Source organism: Anser cygnoides, chromosome 7, assembly GCF_040182565.1.
Source record: "Anser cygnoides isolate HZ-2024a breed goose chromosome 7, Taihu_goose_T2T_genome, whole genome shotgun sequence".
Classification (NCBI taxonomy): domain Eukaryota; kingdom Metazoa; phylum Chordata; class Aves; order Anseriformes; family Anatidae; genus Anser; species Anser cygnoides.
Window position 1 is genome coordinate 26,052,407 of NC_089879.1, and position 23,868 is coordinate 26,076,274.

Genomic DNA, 23,868 nt, shown 5'->3' on the forward strand with positions numbered 1-23,868 from the left:
TGCAACACAAAAGCTATTTATCTCAGGGTTTTAAATTAGAAGCCTTTTTTAATGAAACAGCAGTTTGGCCAGTGGTGGGCGAGTTACATGAGGGACATTCCCTCAGAGAAGTACCTGTCCGCGGGCAAACCGCGACAGCAGGGAGGAGGTTCCTCAGAGCACCACGTGCCGGGCGCCTGCACAGCCGTCGGGCGGGGGGCCGTGTGCAGAGCTGTTGGCTGTGGGGGCAGGTGCGGGGAGGTGTTGGGGTGGGGCCGTGTGCAGAGCTGTTGGCTGTGGGGGCAGGTGCGGGGAGGTGTTGGGGTGGGGCCGTGTGCAGAGCTGTTGGCTGTGGGGGCAGGTGCGGGGAGGTGTTGGGGTGGGGCCGTGTGCAGAGCTGTTGGCTGTGGGGGCAGGTGCGGGGAGGTGTTGGGGTGGGGCCGTGTGCAGAGCTGTTGGCTGTGGGGGCAGGTGCGGGGAGGTGTTGGGGTGGGGCCGTGTGCAGAGCTGTTCCCTCACAGGACGGCAGCACTTCGTCCTTGCGCTGTTCCCGTCCTTGTCTCTGTGGTTGCAGCGAGCTTTGTCGTCGTTCTGCTCCGGTGAGCTGAGTGAGGAGGAGGAGGGTGGCAGGGAGTTTCCTCCCTTTCTCCCCGTACTGCAGGCCTGCCCTCGGACTGGGGGTGGGGGCGGGATGGTTCTGCCTACCTCAGGTAATGGGGCATGAGCACCTGCATCCCTCTGTGGAGGAGGATGAGGGCTGGGAGTGAGGGGGGAACAGGGAGCTGGGCACATTAGGGCATAGGTGAGGGTGTCTTTAATGGGTTTTGGTTCAGACAGAGCCTTTAATATATAATCTGGGAAGGCTCTCAGGTGGAAAGGTGATATATGTGAATTTTATCCCTTATTGAAGAGGAAATGTAGCTCTGAGGGAGCCACATATCTAAACATAAACCATGTTTACAGTAAATTAAATACAGAAAAAGGACATTAAACAAACTCCAAATTTTATTTCATGATACATTTAGTGGAGTTTTCACAGTGAAATGACTGATACTGAAGTGGCGATGATCTTTTTTTCTGTTTGGATGCCATCAGATTGCATTGACAAGTAAAACTTTGCAGAACAAAAGATTAAAACCAGAGAAATTACTGAAAGATAATCTAGGTGTACAATTCAGAGCATTAAATTCAGTAGGGTGTAAAAGTTATGAAATAAATTAAGAATCATTAATAGATACTGTACATTAAAGAGGCTCAGACAAGTCTCTTTTACAAGAAGGCTGTTTTGGAAATCTGGAAGACAGCCAAGGTGAAAAAGTATAGTATCATATATAGCGGTTTACAGTAATTCATGCTGTTAAAATATTTTTAGATATATGCTTCAAAATTTGTGATGCTTACTTGTAATAACATGTGCCTGCTACTGAAGAGTTTTGTTCTTAACTAATGAAATGCAAGATCTAGTGAAAAATCCTTATAGCAGTAACTTTCTGGGAGGATTTGTTAAGGTAAAGGCAACTTGTGAATGATTAATCATAGAATCATAGAATATCCTGAGTTGGAAGGGACCCATAAAGATCATCGAGTCCAACTCCTGGCACCACACAGGTCTACCCAAAAATTCAGACCATGTGACTACGTGCACAGTCCAATCGCTTCTTAAACTCCAGCAGGCTTGGTGTAGTGACTACTTCCCTGGGGAGCCTGTTACAGTGTGCGAGAACCCTCTCGGTGAAGAACCTCTTCCTGATGTCTAGCCTAAGCCTCCCCTGCCTCAGCTTGACGCCATTCTTGCGGGTCCAATCACTGGTGACTAAAGAGAATAGATCAGTGTCTTCCCCTCCACTCCTCCTCGTGAGGAAGCTGTAGACCGCGATGAGGTCTCCCCTCAGCCTCCTCTTTTCCAGGCTGAACAGGCCAAGTGACCTCAGCCGCTCCTCATACGTCTTCCCCTCTAGGCCATTCACCATCTTCACCATTACCCATTAATGGGTGTGTACAGCCATGCTAGATGCTTTTGTTTTCTTACAGCATCTTCATATTCAGCCCTGGCATTCATGTTTGAGGTCTATGGGAGACCCGTGGCATACTGGGTGCTTGTGAGATAAATATCTTAAGCATCTTGTGCCATTTTAAACACTAACAAAGTCAACTGAATTCTGTTCCACATGATGTAATGCAAATGGCAGGACAAAGAACACGAAATAAAACTGGTATTTCCCCCAACTCTTACTCATGTATTTATTAAAATACGGAGGATCTCTGTTCACCAACATAGTTACTGACTTGGGAGCACTGATGCAGTTACAAAGATCCAAAGTATAGTGAATATCTAGATAAATTTCACTTGCCTATTTTGAATCTTGCAATTAAGTGACTTGCTTTTTTGTTTCAAAAAACTTATCTTTCAATAATGTTTATGAAGTAAATAAGAATTTGGAAATGCTGAGAAAATCTGTGTTGATTAACAGCAATTAGTAATATTTAAGCTTGGTTTGCATCACAGTTTTGGCACAGTGCTCAGGAAGTTGAATCTTAATTAGTGTAGCTGCTCTCTTCTCTGTCTGTTGTCCATCATGCTTTTGAAAGTCATGAGTTGGAGCTGAGCAAAGAAAGAATTATCTTCCCAGGTTGATTCTTAAAATTCTGAAGGAAAAGAATTACGAATGAAATAGTAAGTTTAATATAACAGTACTACGTACATTTCCCCATAATAAAGAATCTGGAAAAAGACTTTTTCTTCTAGAAAAGTTTCCTTTGTTTCTATGAATATTGTTTGAAGCTGTTGCTAGGGGGAAGAAATCTTCCATGAGGTGTTCTGTATACAATATCACCTTTTACCTGACTTTTAAATGTTCTGTGCAGCTTTAAGTGCAGAAGGTGCTACTGAAGTCAGTTGGCTGTTGCATGACAGGGCCCAATAGATAGATATTGTTTCATCCCTCCAACTGTCTCAGTACTGTCTCTTAATGTCTGTCCCAGTCTTGCGTTTTCCTCACCTGTGAATAATCACAGTATGTACTCATTGTTCCTTTTTTTCATGCAGTTGTGTCCCTCCAGTGTTCTTCACCTGGTATCAGATTACCTCAGCCTTCAGGATGTCTGTGCCCTTTTCACCTCCAAAACAACTAAAAATAACCATACTGTTTTGGTTGAAATTTTCCAAAAAGAAAATTCAGCCTGACACAACCTGTACTGTTTGAAAACCTGAACAAAACCATTACAATCTTAAGCAGTAGAATAGATGGTTTCTTGCAGAATTAAGAGAAGTGTTGGACAGCTTCTGCCCTTTTTTAACTTCCTTCTTTTTTTGGGACATGTGTATTTCTGTATAATGCAGTTTGAGTTTCTCAAATCTGCTATAATTCTTATTTAGCAAAACTTCACTGTGCCTGTTTAAAATGGCTACCTTGGTGGAAAATACTATAAATGTGGGTTTATTCATCTGGAAATACATTCTGAGTGTTTTGTGATACAAAGGTAAATGAAAATTCATGTAAATCGTGTTTTGTGTGGAAGTTCCTGTTACGTACATTGCAACTGTATTTGACCTGAGTTTTATAGTAATGGCCTTTGCTTTCATTCTTCCATTTTGCCCTCCCATGTTCAACCTCAAACTCACTGATTTCTGAGGGGACTTTACCATTGGCTTGAATGGCATCTGATTGAATGTCTAAAAGCTCAGTGACAGACCGTGTTCCAAGACTAATAATGAGCCTGGGCTTTTTTTGAGCACTGTTTTCAGTAACAAGTTGTCAGTAATGTCAGGAACATACAGCTTGGGAGGAGGTCCCAAATGGATACTCTCCTCCCCATTCTGACTCTTCCCCTCCTGCTTTTTTTGGAGGCGAGGAAGGGCAGGCAGTCATTTGCTGTCTCACTGTCTGTGCCTCTGAAGTGAAGCACCATCAAGAGGAGTTCTTCACTGAGCTGTTTCTGGGATCTTGTGTTAGAGTCTTGATTTGAAAGGTAAGATTAAAGAGAAATGAATTTTCCATTTAGTGAAAGAACATGAGGCTTTGAGTTAAACTAGTCATTAAATAATCACTTTGAGGCCTGAGTTAAAAGGATGAGTTTTCTTAACATGCTTCCTAGAAAAAAACTTCTGAACATGATTTTTTTTTTTTCATGTTCTGAATATTCAAAATGATGATCCTGCCACTTCAAGCCAGTAGCCAATGGTGTCCAATGGGTAGGTGTATTTTCCAAATGGGAAAACAATATCAGAATATTGTTAAAGGAAAGATAAAATGTTTTGTGAATGCTATTATTTTATCGAAGATTTACTTCCTTGTACTTGGAATTTTGCTTATAATGTTAGGAAGGTTTATGTAAATGTACATTTATCACCTAGTGTTGAAAATACAAGGCAATTTTATACAATTCTTTGTTATTAAGATATAAAAGATACTTGTTTCTAAGCGAGGGGTAGTATGTATACCAAGACTATTTTCAGTTATGTAAAATGTATTTGGATTCCTCTTATTAAAGATGTGAGGTATGTGCAGACCTAGTGAAGCCATAAAGACTTAAAACAGCAAAGAATTAAGCCTGGTGATAAGCATTTAGAAGAAGTACGTAATGAACTGTTGCTCTTCTCTCCTATTCCTAATCAGTTGGTATTAGGAAATTAATTTACTTTAAAACAATTTTTATGGGGTTATTCTCCATCAAATGCTTATTGTGTTAGAATGAGCGTAGGAGTCAAAAGGGGCAGAATTATCGTTAGTCAATATTTTTGAAGCTGTTTCACCAGAAACAGTGCGTCAGGTAAGTAGGGTTTCTCTTCTGAGCCAGACTTTGATTTGAAAATTGTTGTTGGAGTCAATAGAGGAAATAAGGTGCCTTGCTGTGCCAGGAGTCCCATTGGAAGAATGAATACGCGCGTGTTGAAATCACAGGTCTGTACACACATACCATTTTGTTTAAATAATGTTTTTTTTCCCCATTTTTTTAGTTAACGCCTTTGTAGGTGCTGGCTGATGAGCTGCTTGTGGGCATCCAAAATGGTGTGGTTTCTCTTTTTTTCATGCGTTTCTCAAAATGAATGCATGCTTAAAAAACAGTGATTTTATGTGCTACTATTAATTTTGAGGTTGATTCCTGCATGTCAGGAGACAGCAGGGGAGAACCATTAAGCTGTTTGGGTTGCTGAAGAAGATGAAGAATGTAAATCTCTATGGATTATATTAATTTGAAAATAGTTGCATAAAATGGTACATGATGGTGAAGCATCATGGGTAACGTGTGGGTATGAAACATTCTCTTTTGACAATTAGCAATCCTACAAAGAAGGGGAAAAACATTTTTAACTCATTGCAATGGAGTAAGAAATAAACATTTGTTACACAAAACATTATAAATGTTGTAGTAGATAACCCCCAACAAATAACAAAAAGGATAAATGGAGGAGCTATACTTAACAGGAAAAACATTAAATCTTACAGTAGTGCATTGTGGAAATTGTTGTTTAGTGATGTGTTTTTTTTTCTCCCATGAGCTGAACAATATCCTATTTTTAGTGGAAGGTCAACTTGAACTTTATTTGAACAGTCTCTGGTTCTGAATAGAGATAGGAACACTTTAAAAGTGATAACAAAGGGGAGGGCTTGAAGCCAAACCTTCTTAACCTATCATTACCAGCACAGGATAGCCATCCATGGAGGAACTGTAAGCCATTTAAAGAGAAAGGGGTGCTTGTTCAAGGGTCAAAGTGCATGCTATGAAAATAGCCCAGAGGTTCGTTCATATGTAAAATACATATATATGTATTATTTTTCTCAGACCCACTCTGTATTCTTTTGTAAAATATTCATGAAAACCTTCTCTTTTTGAATGAAATGGTGCCATTTGATGTCATGCTGCTTTCTTTTTTTCTGAAGTAAATACTGTTTTGGTATCTTAAACATTACAACTGTAGTTCCGAGACACAAAAATTCAGTTCCTGGAAAAATGTACCTTGGAAGGAAGTGTTAAGAATATAGCATTGTTAAAGTATCTATAAACCAAGAAGGAGTGTTTAGATTCTGTTCTCAGTGGTGTATATCCTCTAGAATTTCAGTGATATCAGGGGAATTATTTAGTTTACTGCTAATAAAATAGCAACACTGTCAGACCTGCAAGTTTCTATAGTGATACCTCAGTGGAGGAGGTTTTCCTTGCTGAGGCTGTAGACTTTGGGACCATAGCACACATTTCTGGATAGTTGTTGGTTGAAGTGTCTGGCATGACACATGGTTGAGTCTGGCATGCTAGTGCAAAGCCAACTGCTCTGCAGCTGGTCAGACCATAGGATTCACACCTCTGCTGGAATGTCTCCTAGAGCTCGTCAGTGTGTTGCAACTGGCTGTGAGAAAGTGCATTCAACCAAGGCAGTAATTTTGATAGTATATTTAAGGGAGAAGAATGTGTTAGCTGATGTTACTAAGAATAAGAAATAATAGTATCTGAGTAACTTTGACCTGAATATGGAAGAAGAAATTATATTCTTTAGATTTATATTACAAATTGTGGTCAGAAATGTATTTTTACTCTTGAGCCTGTTTTATTGGCCACAGTTAAAGTGGGAGTAAGGTGCTCTAGTGACTAGGGAGTTGCATCCCTGATTCTGCCACTGGCATTCTGTATGGTCATAAGCAAATAACTTTTCTTGGGGATTCTCTTTGCTTGACTTAAGTATTGAAAGATGACCTCTACATGCAAAAGTGCTTTGATGGAATGCACTATATGAAAAGTAGGCATGACTGTTTCTCAAGGAAAAGAGAGCACATCCAGCATGTTACAATCCTGGGAAAAATCATAACTTAGTATCTCACTAGATGTCAGACATTTTGCAAGAGACACATTCACTGACTGAGGTATAATGTGTTCCCCATCTCAAACATTTTTTTCTATAAACCCTAACTGAAGCTTTTCATACCATTAGTTCAGTCACAAGCTGTTCCTCACCATGTGGATTCTTCTGTATCCAGTAAGAACTAGGCCAATACTGCATTGTTTTTCTTGGTAGATTCATTTTAAGGGATGATGTATGATAATCTCTAGTTATTTATGCTGAGAACAATGTTGAAAAATTTGGTAGAAATCTTGTGTCCATTGGAATTCTGTTTTTCAGATGTGGTTGAAGTTGGCCAAAGGATTAAAAAGAATGAAACACAGAGGGGTGAAAACATTTCACAATAAATACTTTTTTTTTTTTTAAGCCCTCAGCATTAAAAATGTCTTTTGGCTACTTCATTGTAAATGTACCTCTAAATGCAAAGACTGTTAGTAGCCTTCAGTTAGTCAGTTCTTGCCACCGTCCTTAGTTCTCTGGCTATTCTTTTCTTTGTGCTGCCTTTGCTTTAGCAGATGTTTTTCCTGTTGCTAATGATAAGAAATTACAATCTGAAGTAGTTAGGGTGTAACCTGACAGCTTTATATGGAAATCTGATTTGCCAGGTGCATTAAGGATTTTCCCCAGTGTTAAATGAATGATATTCTCCCCCAGTGTTGGAAGTATTGTTCCTTTCCAGTGCATGGTCTGGCCCTTGAAATATAGCAGGCATTAAAACAGGAAAGTCCATGCTATTATTTTGAAACACAACTAGTACATTTTAACAGAAAATTCCTGTGTTTCTGAATATCTTTTTTTTTTTTTCATGCATCAGCTAGAGGATTAAATAAAAATACAGCCACTGTTTTTGTTGCTGCTGTAAAATGTGATTTGTTCTTCCTATACTTTACTCTGTAGCAAAAACTGATTACAAATTAAAAAAAAAGGTGTTTTCACCAATTGATGGAGCTATTACATAATAAATATGAATTAAAGATGAAACATTCTTTTAAATACTCTCAGCAATGCATCGTGTCTTAGAAATCCTCGGGTGTGCTATGCACGTGTATCTTGTTCACAAATACTTATCTACCCTATAGGCCTGTGCATTTTATGAAATTGATAGGATAATATATTGTATGCCGGTGTTGAATAACATACAATGGGGAGAAAAGAAAACAAATTTGGTGCCAAGTGACTGGGTAAGAGCCTTATGAATCCTTTTGCTGTCCAGTTCAAAAGTCTGAGTCATTGCCTTGAGACAGAAGTTGGCATACAACCAAAATGTATGGGGAAACAATAGCCATGCTGAAAATCGCAAGAAATAAGCACCAGAAGTATGAGTAATGGCATGTTTCATGTCATTTAATTGTTCAAATTTGTTTTTATTAAAAGGGTTTTTAACCTTTTTTTACATATTTCTGCACTCGAATATAGCTTTAAGGATGCCCATCCCCCTGCCACCCCTTCAGCAGCCGCTGTGTCGTGTCAGTCATCCTGAAATACACTGGAGAGCTTGTCAGGCAGTCCCTTGCAGATGCCTCAGAAGCCAAATAGTGAGCCAGACAGTTGCACTGAAGCTCCTAACACAAGGATATTTAATAGGCAGTTGCTTTAGTTCTGAATATGGACCGTTTGTATTCTAGGATAGGTGAGTGATGTGCTATTAGTTTTCTAATGACTTAGCAGGAAATGGGTTCTAAAGTTAACTTTTCCTAACTTGCAGAATATCTTTGGCTCTGCCTTCTGACACTGACTAGTTCATCTATGCCTGTATACAGTTTACTTACTACCTGCAATTTTCAGACTATGTCTATGTTCACATTATGTTGCAGGTTGATATAAACTTTCACTTGTCTTTGGAGTGTCTTTTTTTCTTACACCAGAACACTTGGCATTTCCAGTTTGGATGCCTCTGCTGACAAGACAAAATTCTTGTTTTAAGTTTGCAGCACTTGTAGAAGTGTGCAGGTGGTTGCTTTTCTGGCTGTTCAGAGACAGAACTGTATCTTGTGACACATGCTTAACATCCTAAGTGTTGTAAGAGCTGTTGGTCTACAGTGCTGAAATTGCCTACTGTAAAGGTTAATGTAACCAAGTGTGAGGTTATAGCAGGCTTTTACCAAAATATCTTACAGTCAAGATCTGTGCTGTAGTTAGAGGGCATATAATATGGGAGTAGCTGTATATTTCAAAAAAAAATTTAATCATCTGTGTGTTATGACCTAAATTTCTTTGCTTTATGAAGAAGTTGTGGAAGGTCAGATGTTTACTTTCTAAGTGGAAATGTCAGAAAAAAGCCACAGAATGATCTTTACTGCCTGCATATTTTTCTTTCTGTCTCATAGTATACTATATTTGAAAAAAAATACTGATTTACTAATATGATAAATAACACTAACAGAGAGATCGATAAGTTAAAGATACATGGTCAGAGTATCAATAAAAAGTTTGCACTCTACTGCATTTGTTTGCAAATTTATTTTCCTATTTTGGCTGCGTAAAGGAAGCATTAGAATTGTAGGGGGAGGAACAACTAGAATCAGGAACTGAGCCTTTTAAATAGATTATGCCTTAGAATATAATGAAAATTTCCAGAAAGCAACTTAAAAAAGCCATTGTTGAGTTGAAAAGCCAGCTGAGTGAGGACTGGAGCAAAGAATAAAAATGTCTATGTTACGCAACATGCTATGTTTTAACAATCTAAAAACACAGAAGGTAAAGTCAAAGCATGTGGAGATTTTTGTGATCCTCAAAAATGCAATTGGATTTGTAACACTTTGCAAATTTGAGACTGTTCAGTGGAAGGATGCTGGAGCAGAATGATCTTTAGTAGGAGGAAGTGACTATAATTAAACTGTACTTAATCTGCCAAATTTTAAAAAGGTCTGACTGTCAGAGGTGATCTGTAGTGTAGGAAGATGACCTGAGAGAAAAGGGGGCAGCTCTTGCTGCAAGCAGCAGAGGTCTAACTTCTGAATTTTGAGTAGAGCAGCTGTTAATACCCTTCTACCAGTGACTTGAAGTCTCTACAAACTTAAAGCATGACTGTATGTGCAGAAAAAATAACCTGGCAATCATCTTGTGGTTTCTTCAAATCTCAGTAGAAGCATGAAATGCTGTCTATATCCAGTTCTTACTTGTCCCCTTGCAACTGATGCATATCTTGCCCAGAAAGAATTCACAGAATCGATATAATCCATTTGCAACTGTTGTGATGGATTTCAAAATGTACCCGTATTCTGGGAGGCTTGCGAAAATCATGTCAAAGATGAGGGTTGTGAACCAGCAGTATCATATTTAAAACAAACTTTTTTTTGATGTGAGTAGAAGGGAGATTCATTGTAGTGGTTTAGAGGACCACTAAATTCATGAATTGCATATAGCAAGAAAAGACTTCTTTTTAAGGATATGGTTTGTTTGATGCAATCCTGTAGAATTTGGAGGAGAGTCTTTTATTGAATTAAATGGCCTTTTTATTCAGTGGTGAATGCAGCAGAAAAAACTTTCCAGCAGTGTGGGTGCTTCTTTGTTATATGGGCTGTACCAGCATGCTGACAGGTAGGTACAGAAATGACGTATGCTCTGTGTGCCAGTACTGCAATATCAACCAAAAGTGTATGCACTACTGGCATATTATGGAAGAGACAAGTTAAACAGCTATTAAATAGGAATGCAAATACAGCAATCGAAGAGGAATGCAATATAAAGAAGCCAGGGAGTGTAGCAGGTATTATAAAAATCCTAAACGATGACTTTGTTTTTTAAAACATATATTTTTAACATTTCACATTCAAGATATCCTTTTCTACGACTGATTGCTCCTGAGTGATAAAGGTGATCTGAAGTATTTTAATGTTTGGGTACATGTGGTATAGTTAACTGCAGATTTGTGAAGCTGAAAGAGCTGTTAAATTGAAAGGTGGAGTCACGAGCTACAGAAATGAGGATAACATGCACACATAACCTACATTTTTATTCTCAGCACAGCTTTGTAGTCTTAGAAAGTCATTGTCAGTTTTCAAAAATGTATTGCAATTAGAACTCAAAGAAACAAGAGCTGAGCTTTGAAACAACAAATGCAGTCCTAGCAGAAGAGAAGTATAAACAGATACTGTTAAGATTACTTTGTCAGGATGCCAGCCGAGGTAGTTGCCCACTATTTCTTGCCTGAATTTAGGTCTCCTTACAAATAGTCAAGGCTGTGGCTGTGATAAGGATGAAATGAACAGAATATTTTAGTCATGAGTCAAATTGTGCCCTAATGTCAGTGTTAATTTCAGTTCATTGAGAGACCAAATCTAGTTCTGTGACAGGATGAAAGTCTAGGAATGAATCACAGGCCCCGCTTTAGTGTGTAGCAGAACTTGCAGATGGCTGCAGCTTCATTAAAATGATTCAATGGACTTGAAATAATTAATATGGATTAAAACTGGGTGCTGCTCAGATGCATTACCTGAGTGTAATGCCTTTGGCTTCAGCAATTTTGTGCTTGCCATACAGGGTTTCCAGGTGCAATTAATTGCTGGTTCACCTGTTACCGTTTTGTTATTGAAATGTTTCTAATGGAGCCAGAATCTGGATGCTTCCATGTAAGTAAGTAGTTATGCCCACTTTTTAATGGGGACTGGCTCTCACTGACAGTTTTTCAGGAGCAGTGTTAATTCATATAATCTGGTCTTATGCTCTAGAACAACCTATGGAGGGTTGAGGAGAAAGTGGTTACTTCTAAATATTAGAATGTAAGCATTTAGGAAATATTTTCCTGAATACAGATAATTGAAACCATGTAAGTGTTTTTCTAAACCAGTTCCAGTATTGGCCTCAGGTTATGCATATACCATGTATTTTTACCAGTCAGATGCATGGTGCCATCGTATTTGAATAATAAAATTGATTTGCCCCAGAAAAAAAACAAAACCCACAACTTTAAAATTTTGACTGTGTCTTTCCTGGTCGCTTTTGTGTGGGCATCTTCTACTGTATAAGGTGACTCTGAAAATGGTACATAAACTATAGAGTGCAAAACAATTGTTTGTTGACTAATAGGTACAATAGAGAGCTAGGACTGGTAAGCCACCAAACGAAGCATTAATAATGCCTCTGTCCCCAGTGTTTTCAATTGCCAGATGGTTACCAGTCAGATGGGAAATGGTTGGTTTCTGTTGTTTCTGTGTAGTGGACTGCTCCTTGGATATGGAGTTGCTCTCTTCCAGCTCTCCCTTTTTCACCCATCATGGAGTGGTTTCGGTTGGAAGGGATTAGTTCTAACTCCGCTGCCGTAGGCAGGAACCCATCCCACCAGACCAGGTTGTTCCAAGCCTCACCCAACATGGCCTTAAACACTTCCAGGGATAGGGCATTCACAGTTTCTCTGGCCAACCTGGGTCAGTGCATCACCACCCTCACAGTAAAGAATTTCCTTTGAATAACTAATAATTAGTTATTCCTTTGAATAACTAATCTAAATCTAGCCCTCTTTTACCCACTTCCTGATAAAGAGTCCATCTCCATAAACTTTTAATGTCAATGCTTTTTCCTCTAGATTTATTGAGCTTTTAAATATTACCATTTTGACAACTACATGTGAGATTTTACTTTCTTCTTTTCAGTTTTCCATGTAAAAGTTCGAAAAGATCTGTCAAATTAATAAAAAATGTGTCCTTAAATGGATCCTAGGTTAGGGATATGCCTTCTGATATCCCTCAAACAGTTCTGGACGCTGGACGTGTATGGGAAGACTGAACCATAGGAAATAGACAGGCTTGCATGTCCTCACTGTATAGCCTGGCCATGACAAGCATACTGAGCTGGACGGACTGTTATGCTGATCCAGTAAGATGTTTATTATATTGAATGTGCCTGTATGTATTTTGAGTTTAACTTCTGATGTCTTCTGCCTTTCCTGGTTCTCATTGGTCTGAAATACTGAAAACACTACTTGAACAATGTCTGGAAACAAAGTATTTTGCTTTCTGGGAGCATTCCTTAGCCACCAGTGTCTACAGCTACACTGTGTTTTTAACCTGTTCCTGTCCTAGCTAAGTGGATAAATAAGTACTTTACACCGAGTGGAAAAGAATCAGCAGAAGATACTGAGTCATCCAGCTCAAATCCATTTCTAATGGTTGCAATGAGGTTGTGGGAATAAGAGGTGGGATTTGTATTCTTCGTGTACATACAACTTTATCCCATGAGATACACACATTAGTCTGAGCTAGCAGAAGAGCTGCAGCCCCTTTGACTAGGAGACGTCTGCGTTTCTGAAGTGGTAAATGATGGTGTGTGTGCAGGGTCAGTTCCCTTCAAACAGAAGGGTAAGTTGCATTGGAGTCTCTTAAAACTGGGGGAGTAGTCTACTTACCGATTCTTTGGACAGAAAGAGAACCACAGATGCCAGCAATTTTGGTTTCCTTGTTTTTTGTTACAAGTGTCCAAATGATTAGTGTTGACACTTCTAAAGTTCTCTTTTTCTACAAATTTCTACGGAAGGAAAAGAGTAGTTCTAGTCAACTTCACGTCAGGTTTTTGTTTTATATCTTTTGACTTGGAAATAGAATTAAAACTGAAAAATCAGTTCTTTGCATACTCTCAACTGATTGTGTGCAACTGAATTGTGGGGAACCTAGAGCTGCATCTTGTGTAGTTTACAGTAAAGCACTAAACTTAGTACTTGTGTATAACCATTACTGGGAATGGCAAAAACCTAATTTATCTCTACCATTAATGCTTTAATATATCGTTCGTACTATCTTTTTATCTCTGCAAGTGAAATGTGTATACCTATTATGAAATAATTTGGCACAATTCCTATACGATTTGGTATAGAAACCTTAAATCTACAGTGTTGTGTTAAATCAATGCTAGGTTCACCAGAAGGTGACAATATATCTTTTTAGCTTGCACAGTCGAGCTACCTTATTACTTTATTATACAGCATCAATGGTTCTAATAAGTCCTGCTTAAAAAGGACAGATATCCATTACTTGTGTGTTTATTGTGTCTTTATTGGATAAAAAGGCTTTGCAGAGCTATGTTTTATGGGAACCTAAGTTGCTGGAAAATTAAGTCTTTTATTTCGGAGCAATAATTAGTTGCATTCCTACTAAAGCATGGTTATAATTCTTTGCTGGCACAAGCACAATTCACTGCAGCTAAAGGCCTCAACTAGGACCTGGTGAACTGAGTGAAAACCCTGAAATTAACATCAGTGGGCTTTGGATCAAGCTCCTAATGAATGATTGATTCACTTTAAAGCCCTTACTTAGCTTTAATTCCATCTTACTGACTTCAGTTATAGGTTTTCTTGACTTAATCTGCCTTAACACTTTAAAAATATTTGCTATAACAGGTTATTTTATAACTGAATGTTTCACTTACTCCGGTCATTCATTACCAAGCCTTTTAGGAGCTGCTCTGTATTTGTGTTCTCAAGCTGTTTATTATGACCATTGTGATTGAACATGTGGAATAAGATATAGGTGTTGTAGACATAGCAGTAGTGTTTTTCTCCTGTGATAAATTCAGTAATGCAATTTTTGCAATAGATTTGATAATGCAATGTATTGTTTTCTTTATAGCTCAATTTCATTTATTACTAGAGAATTTATATTGAAAGGACTTATAATGCATTATTCTCATAATTTTTAAGACAGTCAATTTAGAAATCTAAGAAGACAATTGTACATGTTTTAAATCTATTATTTCAGTTTGTGCAAGTTTTTGTGTATTTTTTTCACAATTAGGAAGCAAGTAATAACAACCTTAATTGTATCTCTTGAAATCCTAAGCCAGTTGTGGAGCCAAATCTACTCCAGCAAGCAGTCTCTGGGTGCTGACAGAGGGCAATGAGCTGTTATGGCTAATAATTACTTATTGCATTTCTTTGCTTTGTACCTAGGTGAAATGTCAACAAAAGTGCCAAGCGTTAAACTGAAAATTGATCCTCAGGATCTGCACATCCAGACGTTTACAGTGGAAAAATTACTGGAACCATTGATAATTCAGGTATTTTAATACTGCAGAAAATAAGTTAGATAAGTGGGTTGCTAAGTGTGTTCAGGCCTCTGCAGCAATATGTTACAGGGTAAGGAACAGAAAGGACCTCTTCTATTTTGAATATTCTTTTCATTTTACTTGGGGCAAACATGTTGAAGCACATGCTTCAATTAGTCAGTTACATGTATCACAAAGATACCAGGCTGTCACTGTCCTTCAGCTTTGCCAAGATGTTGCAGATCAAACTACTTGTCACAGCTGTACACTGCTTATTTAGTAGTCTTCTTCCTGGTGCCTCAGGGAATATTTACATGGGAGTCATTGTTCTGGCTGCAGTTTGGGTAGGCACGAAAAAGTGTGACTTCACATTCAGATCTCTTATTCATTTGGTAATATGCAAAGAGTACTTCGTAGTTTTTCAGGTTGTGAAGATGTCCAGGTATAATGGCTATGAAATAGTTTCTGTGATTGGTTGATTAATATATTTCCAAGCTCATCGAGTAATGCCTGCTAAAGACAGTAACTTTTTATTAAACAGTATATGCTAATAAGCAACAACAGGAAAAACTTACTGGGATAATGACTGTGTAAATAGAGCAAAGCCAGACTCGAGCATGTATTCTGGCTGTTCTTCTGTTTATAGACATGTAAGAATTGGGAATGTGTAGTTTATTTAAGTATTTAAGTGTATTTAAGTATTTACCAAGTTTTCTGTTATTTCAGTTTTTTTCTAACTGCAACTTCCCTATTTAAAAAAGATTAAATCACCGTTTTAATTAAGGTTAATACTGTTGTTGAACAAGTATTAAAGGAAAAGTATTTTTGTACACCTCATTAATTGGCATTTTTTGATTGCACACAGCAACCTTGTTTTATGGTAAATTTTTATTCCAGGAGTGCACTTCTTGTCATACACTGCTCTGGTATCTGTCATACATTGTTCTGGGAGCCAGTCCTCTGCATGCTGGTTCCCTGAGCTTGCCAAAGGGCTGTGATCAGATAGAGGTGCTGTTGGATTATACAATCAAAGAGGCAGCGTATAATGATACGATTGAAGGAAAGAAAAATATGGAGGTGAAAGATAAGTACAAGAAAATATAGAGTACATTTCGTGTGATGATAATTCTTATGTTGATTTGCAGTTCAACAGAAAGTTCATTTATTCTAGAAGTTCTCTCTACATGGTCTAAAAACTAGGAAAAGTAAAGAGGTGCTGATTGTGTTTTATAATGGATGTCCTAAGAAGAATTTCTTTTAAAAAACAAACAATTCATTGAAATAAGTTTCTCTTCACCAAAGCTGTATTTTCCTCATTTGAATCATTTGCCTTTGCCTATCTCTCTCGTCCATTTTTTTTTTGTGATTGTCTCAGAAATTTCTTCTTTCATTTTTGACTTGATGTTCTTTTCCTTCCTTACTCAATTGTTCTTTCTGGAAAATTCTCTTTTTTAGAAAGTAACCTTTTCTTTTTATCATTACTTAAGTTTAAGCTTTTATTAATTGAGCTGCCTCTTACTCTTGTGTCTTCCTTTTATTTATTTTTGTATGGGTGTGATTGGCAGTGTTTAAAACCTCAGTAACAGCTCAGTGGTTTGTGGGAAGTTGTCAAGATGGACCATTGTATGTGGATGAACTTTAAAATTTAGTTTGAGTGGTAGGCTTACAAGTCTTGATAGACTGCATTCTGAAACCATCTCTTAATGTGCTGCTAGGTCAGCCTTTGCTCAGGCAGCTGCAACGCTAGGCATTTTTACAAGAAATTAAGAAATTTATATTTTGGCCTGAGTTTTGTTGGATCAAAGAAACACGATAAAACAAATACAGTCTCAGAACAACACAATAAACCATCTAATATATTAAAAAATAAATACTCTGAAGTGTCTATAAAAAGCTTCAATGTTAAAAATGGAAACCCCATTGGCTCAGAGAACACAATTTTGACTTTTTCCCTATAACATTATTGCTTTGTTTTGTAACAACTGTGGAAGGGGAACTTGCAATTTTGAAGAGGGAGTAAACCTAAGTTGAAAATGCAAAAGCAGAGATCAAGAACTAACATTCACTGAAGGATGATTAAGTTGCTAGACAGGTAATAAATGAAAACTTACCTATGATGAGAAAGAATCAGACCTGTTACAGATAGCACAAGAGTACTCAGGTACTCTGGCCTGATTCACTTAGCAGCTGCTGCTTTGAACACAGATAACTTTAGAGATTCGTATTTTGATTTATTTAGGAGTCTTGCGAAGCTCTGTTAGGAAAAAGACTGTGGAAGTGTATGATGCTCCAATTACACTAAGTTTTAGGACAATCATTTGGTTAATGGCATCAATATAGGAGGAAATAATAAATAAGCCTGTGTGGAAGTCACTTTAGAAATGACTTGGCTAGATTCCATCTCTTCCTTGCAGTCTGCAGCTGACAGCCGTGATCACAAAGGGTTCTCTTTGTCCATGGCTTTTATTTTTTTTCAGGTGTTTTGGGGACAGCAGGTTTGAAAGGAAGGCTTTTAAATACAGTTCTCTGAGGAGGTTTTCTGGTAAATGCACAGGCACATAAAAAAATGAACACTGTCAAAATTTGGCTGATGGCTGCTTTGATGTACATTTGGAACAAGGTTAGACAAACAGTCTTTCTTGAATTCTGGGCTTCTATCAGAGATGTATCCTTCAGTGGAGCAAGTGGTGTGAAGCAATAGGTAGATCATAAAGTATTTTCATTATCATACCTAATATCTAATAACTGTCATGCTTGTGCTAGACTTACTAGTAAAATAATGTAATGGAAAATGTCCTCTATCTCATCCTCAGAGTGAAATCTGTTTAATCCTTGAGTAGTAGAATTAGCAAAGTGATAATAGTTATGTTCAGGTATCAATTGCTTCCACAGTGTTGTGGTTTAACCCCAGCAGGCAGCTAAGTACCACATAGAGTGAGTTGTTCATTCATGTTCCCCAGGTGGGATGGGAGAGAGAATCAGAAAGGTAAAGATGTGAGAACTCAGGGGTTGAGATCGATGGTAGGCAGAACAAAAGCTGTGTGTGCAAGTAAACAAAAACAAGGAGCTGATTCACTACTTCCATCAGCAGGCAGATGTTCAGCCACTCCAGCAAAGCAGGCCTTATGAGGGTTTCTTGGGAGGACAAACACCATCACTCAGAATGTTTTCCCCTTCCTCCTTCTTTACCCCAGCTTTTATGGCTGAGGATGACGCCATATGGTATAGGACATCCCTTTGGTCAGTTTGGGTCGCCTGTCCTGGCTGTGTCCCCTCCTGGTTCCTTGTGCACCCCCAGCCTCCTTGGTGGCAGGGCAGCACAAGAAGCAGAAAAGTCCTTGGTCTTTGCAAATGCTGCTCTGCAACAACTGAAAACATCAATGTGTTACCACCAACACTTTCATCAAAAATCTAAAACACAGCATTGTGTGAGCCTCTACAAAGAAAATTAAGTCTGTCCTAGACAAAACCATGGCACATGGCAAAGTAGCATTGGGCTTATTTTCTTTTGAATTTACATACAAGCAAAAATTATGAAAAAAATGACTGGATGAGATTAATAGGACTTCACTAATTCATGGAGAAAATGCTTCATAACTACCTCTGCTCTGCAGTTGTTGCAAGTCTTGTAAACTACCAATGAGCCGCTTACTTGGAGAGTTTATCAGAAGTGTTCTCTCTGTATTTGTATATGTACACACTTAATATATGTTGTGTGTACGTGTATAATTAAGCAAATATTTGTAAGAGCTTTTCCATATATTTATATTCCATGCATATATACAAGCTAAGGAAAGTTTATGGCTGTTAGAGAGGTATGTTTTGCAGACTACATACAAACACATGTAATTTAGGATCTCTTGTATTACTGATGAAAAATAGGCAAGTAGAAAGACATTTATTCTCATGTCATCCATACTGATAAAAGTTTGGCTGCTCACACAAGTGATATGCTCATTTTAGTTCCATGTATGGTGAGTTTACTTTAGGCGCAGCTAAAGGGATTAACCAATATTTATTTGTATGGGCAGCACTGTTATTTATTTTCAAACTTGAGCCTCAAAGGATGGTTAGCATTTGAAACAGTGAGCAGGTGCTTCTGCCATTGTTATTAGATTGCTGATTTCATATATTGTTTTTTAAATGTCCAGGGATTGCTGTTACTGAACTAAATACTTTTTCAACATTGGTAGAATGTTCCATGATTGATGCTTTAAAATACTTCTATAATAATAACAAAGGTGAATCAAACCTTTTGGTATTCAAGGTGTTAAGATAGTGTTTTCCTTTAATACCGCAATATTAAAAGATTGTATTTTAAAGGCTGGTCAGAAACTGAATATAGCATTGGAAGAACTGCTGCGCAGTTCCTTAGAAATTCGCTGATAATCATGACAAAAATGAGAAAGCAACCCGATAGTGACATCCTAATAAATAATGGCAGTAACTGGTAACAGTGACTCAGATTTGCAGCTGTGGTGGCATATGGGGCTTAAAAACCACACCTGAAAAAAGTGTTGTACCTATAGCAGATTTCCCCAAAACACAAAATAACCAATGGTATTGATTTCCACTGAATGCTGGGAAACACCCATGTTGTGTATGGTAATAAGGGTGTGTGTCTGCATGACAAGAACTGTGAAATACAGTTGGACATGAGCGGGACGAATGGGGTATGGTTCACTTGTTTTTTCTTTTCCTTTTTTCCTTACAATGCTGTAATTTTGACGGCATATTCTGCTACTGGTGTGAAACCTGTGTGGACGGTGGCTCAGAAGTTCAGTTCTATGTGTAAGATCAGCATAAAGTTTTTGCATTCCTCACTGGGGTTTTGTGCTAGTGAACTGAGTTTTTTTTGTATTAACTGCCACGAGCCAAGAGCTACCTGTCAAATTTTAACTTCTTGTTAGAAGTATCAGTTTATAAACTGGCTCTTTAGACTATGATCATTGAAGCCACGCTAAATGCTCCAGAAATAATGTCGTAGTGTTTTTTTTAAAGATATTTAAGTTGTTATTCCCAATATATTCTCTACCAGCTGGCTGGTTTATGTGCAATAAATACTTGCGTTTACTTTCTTTTGTGGCTGAGTAGAAGAACACCCAAATCCTTTTTAATAATATGACCCAGTATAAATATAATTTATGTTGCTTTCTTCCTTTTGATATGCCATAGCAACTGATGTTAAGTGGCTGGTTCTAGTTCTCTATCCCCAGATTTTACATGAATGAAATAAGGGTCAAGGCTTTTTTCTTTCAAAGATGAATTAATAGAAATTCTTCCCAGAGAAAGGTTTGTCATTTACTTCTGAAAGTGCTGATTGATGAAAAGAACGAGTGTGCATGGATTCACGGGAGATCTAAAGGTGAGCAAAGGCATTGGATCTTCCCCTCATAGAGATGTGGAGGGAGCACCATTCCATAGACAAGCTCAAACCACAGGCTGGACTGAAATTCTGACGCGACTTTTGCTTTCCTTGTACGATGTTGTTATCAGTTCCCTTACCGCACAAAGAAGTGGACTGATTTAGGATGACTGGAATGCCATTTAATAAAATTAAGCCATTTGTACATATAAAATGTGTTCATTGAATTCTAGGGCTAGCTCTGTACTTCATATGACACTGTCCATGATCTGGCACAGAATAGAAGGATGCTTAGTGAACTTAAAATAAAGCATGTCTTGAGATATCTGTATAACGCTTTTCATTAAAAATCTTCTAGGAGCATTCCCATATTGCTGGCAGCTCAAGCAACGCCTCAGAGAATAGTCTGTTAGAAACATTCTATTGGTGTGTGGAGGTTGTACTGAGATGGCGAGGAATGTAGAGTGGGATGCTATATAAAAATAACTTCTTTATGGATGTTAAAGAGCACTGTTAAAAAACACTCTAGTTTAGACAAGTAATCTGTGTTCTGGTTAAAATTTTGTATAATTCTAATGCTGAATGCTCCTCAGAATTCTAAAGTGTTGAGTTTTGGCCACTGCAGCCTTTGTCTGTAAGGATAGAAAGCATTTTGAGACTGAAGAGGGAAGTGTGGGAAGATGCAAAATTGATGCCTGCTTGGCTGAAGCCTCCTTAAATAGCAGTAGTAATTTTTATACCATGAGGAAACTTTTATAACAAGTCGTGTCAAGAGTTTACAGCAGGACTAATATGACAATGATATTTCCATTGTATTTGCTTTGATCTTAGAGAAAGGATGTAAAGATGAAGCATATTAAGTATTCTGTCAAACTTGATAATTTTGCACATTCTCAGTATGCGTGCTGGGCTTGCCTGCCCCTGTCTGAAGCAGGGGAAATCCTATTGTTTATTCTCAATTATGATATTTTTAAAAATTGAAAACAATATAAATTTACTTATTATAGAACTTAAACTACTATTGTCTTTTTGTTTCTTTTAAACGTAGGTTACAACACTAGTGAACTGTCCCCAGAATCCTTCCAGTAAGAAAAAGGGACGTTCCAAAAGGGCTCGTGTCTTGTTAGCTTCTGTGGAAGAAGCCACTTGGAATCTGTTGGACAAAGGGGAAAAAATTGCCAAGGAAGCGATTGTCTTTAAAGAGGAACTTCATGTAGCACTGGCTGATGTCCGAAAAGAGAGTAAGTGTTATGATAAATAACTTGTGCCATAAGGAATTAGCTTACCAAAGCAAATTTGGTATCAAAATGAAGCTGGGATATCCATGAGGAATGTCTTCATGTGCAGTGTCTGAACTGTAAATAGTCTGATTGTATGCTCTCATATACCACCGGTAACAAGGTAAAACATACAAATTGGACCTTATCATGAAAAAGCACTGATATCAATGACAGTATTGCCTGTTTTAATTTTTTTCTAATGAAGGTAGGATCCCCCTTGTCAATTTTATTGGCTGTTAAGCACAAGTTTAAATTGATGCATACTTCAGTGCTTTTCTTGAAAAGAATGGTTTTCCTGAATCAGAGATGATGGCCTTTTCAGAAGGAAGCTTTTTTTTTAAATAAAGACATTCTCTCTTGGATGCAGTAGTAAGGATTTCATTAAGGAAGATGCAATAGGATTGTTTGGAGTTATATTTTGAGACGTTAGTAGGAAGTAGGAGGATGATTGACTCCTTAAGCTACTCTGTTTTATCTCCCTGTGATTGCGCACCTTATCTTTGGCCAGTTCTTGCCATGTTCCATTTTCTGATGACCTATCTCAGTGTTTCCAACCAGGCTCCCACATCATTAGTCACATTCTTTCAGGCTCTTTGTTTCTTTGTTGATTTTTGCTTTCCTCATGGATAATCGGACCTAGCTGGGTGATTAATAAACTCAGGTTTGAATAGTTGTAAGTTGGATGACAGACATTTAAAACAGCTTCCTTCGGAAATTGTTCTTGAAAATTGATTCAGGAGAAGGTTTTGAAGGAAAAAGGGGACAGAAAAGTAATGCTTTTAGTGCCTGGTCATTTGGCAATGATGTCCTTTAACCAGCAGTCCATGAGTTTTAGAAGTGAGTGGTGACCAAGTGTTGCCTGGGATCAAATTAAGAGTGGCTGATGAGTCTTCTCAAATGAGCAGCAATAAACAAGCAAAGAATTATGGTCTGCAGCAGAAAACTGTCAGGCTATAGTATTGAGTGTGCTAGTAATCAGGATTGGTTTTATCACCCAACAAAGTGGACTTGAGTCACCTTTTCACTAAGCAGTGTAGCACGTATTCTTATGTTATGTGACAAGTTGTGCCTGAAGGACTGTGTTGGCCATTTAAATCAGGTCTCTGTATCACCCTGCCCTTACTAAAGCTGCAACTTCAGGATTTTTTTGGTGATGGTGGTTTTTTTTTGGTATGTTGTCTTCCTCCTCCATGTGGAGTTGGAAAAATTTCTGAGTCTCTGCTGTGGTTCAGGCTGGTCACTGCTAGCTATTGGCTTCTTCTGGATTCAGAGATGGTTGCATTTCGGAGTCTGATGTATATGTATGGTGTCTGAGATACCCTAAGGTAAGATTAAAAGCATTATAACCAGCTGTTATCATTGTTACCTGTCACACTGATCAGCTGAGCTTTTTGAAAAATCATTTATTTTGGAATAGTCTTAAAATGTTAGCCCATCGATTTCAGGTCGATAACACAAGACAAGAATAAAATATATAGTTTCATATTGATTTTTATACATAGATAATGTAAAAATATTTCACATTTTCAATTTATTTATTGATTCTCAGCCAAGACCAGAGATGACTACAAAAATAAATAATACACAAAGTAGATTATGTACACCTCATACATTTTAAAAGAAAGTTAAATCAATGTTATTACCTATCATTATGCAATGACAAATTGCATTGCTTGCAGCCCCATCTTCCTCCAAGGATTTGCTGAACTGTTCAAGTTAATTTTAAGATGGTGAACAATCATACAATAAATAGCAGTTTGTTGATTTTTGCAGGTATTTTTAGTGCTTTGTAGCTGTGCGTTATTTTAAATTTGCGGCATGTAACATCACATGTAACTTTGCCTGTCGCTGAAGTAGCATTCTGCTGCTGTTAAATATCTCCTGTTACTTCAAGCTCTTTGAAGGGGTCTGGGTCACAAATTCTGATAAACTGTGCATGCAGTCACCTGCCATTCGTGCCATTATTTTTCTCTGGATATATTTTTCCATGATGACTGGCAGATACTCATATGCTTTAAAATCAGTTATGATTTTTTGCATGTTGGCTGCAGCTTATTTTTACTACATACTATAATTTTGAAACAACCTAGGTAATTTCACTTGGATGTGAACCAAACTATCAGACCTAGAGTTGTGTAGACAAACAACTGGAAAGAATAATAAAATCTTTCCTCTTCTGACATTTTTATCTTATTCACTGAGCTTGTTAAGGGGGAGACTGTGACATTAGAATTACACCCTTACTACTTTGGAACATCTATGGCCAGTGCAAAAATGCTGCTTTACTACTTTTGGAGCTCCTTAATAGAGTTCCTTTTAGAGGAGTGATAAACTTTTTTCAAGCTGCTGATAAAAATCCTGTTCGTAATAATATTTTGGGGAGTAAAGGGGCAAATTAACGGGATAAAACTCAAGAGCAGAGAAGAGAAATAGAA

General features: G+C 37.8%; 1 protein-coding gene across 20 annotated transcripts in view; it reads left to right on the top strand.

Moving 5' to 3' along the window:
• Positions 1 to 438: 438 nt before the first annotated feature.
• Positions 439 to 23,868, top strand: part of CTNNA3 (catenin alpha 3) — a 488,378-nt gene continuing 464,948 nt past the window's right edge. For 2 of the 20 annotated variants that reach the window (XR_010833024.1, XR_010833025.1), the window contains exons 1-3: positions 8,017 to 8,444; positions 14,694 to 14,800; positions 21,202 to 21,394. Coding sequence is in view for 15 of the 20 variants with exons in the window: in XM_067001114.1 (XP_066857215.1) it covers positions 8,420 to 8,444; positions 14,694 to 14,800; positions 21,202 to 21,394 (325 nt within the window). In the remaining 5 variants the exon portion in view is untranslated. Of the gene's footprint in view, positions 579 to 3,807; positions 3,949 to 7,955; positions 8,445 to 14,693; positions 14,801 to 21,201; positions 21,395 to 23,868 lie in introns of those variants that run through there. The other 18 variants (XM_067001103.1, XM_067001107.1, XM_048069451.2 and 15 more) reach the window with 16 other exon arrangements.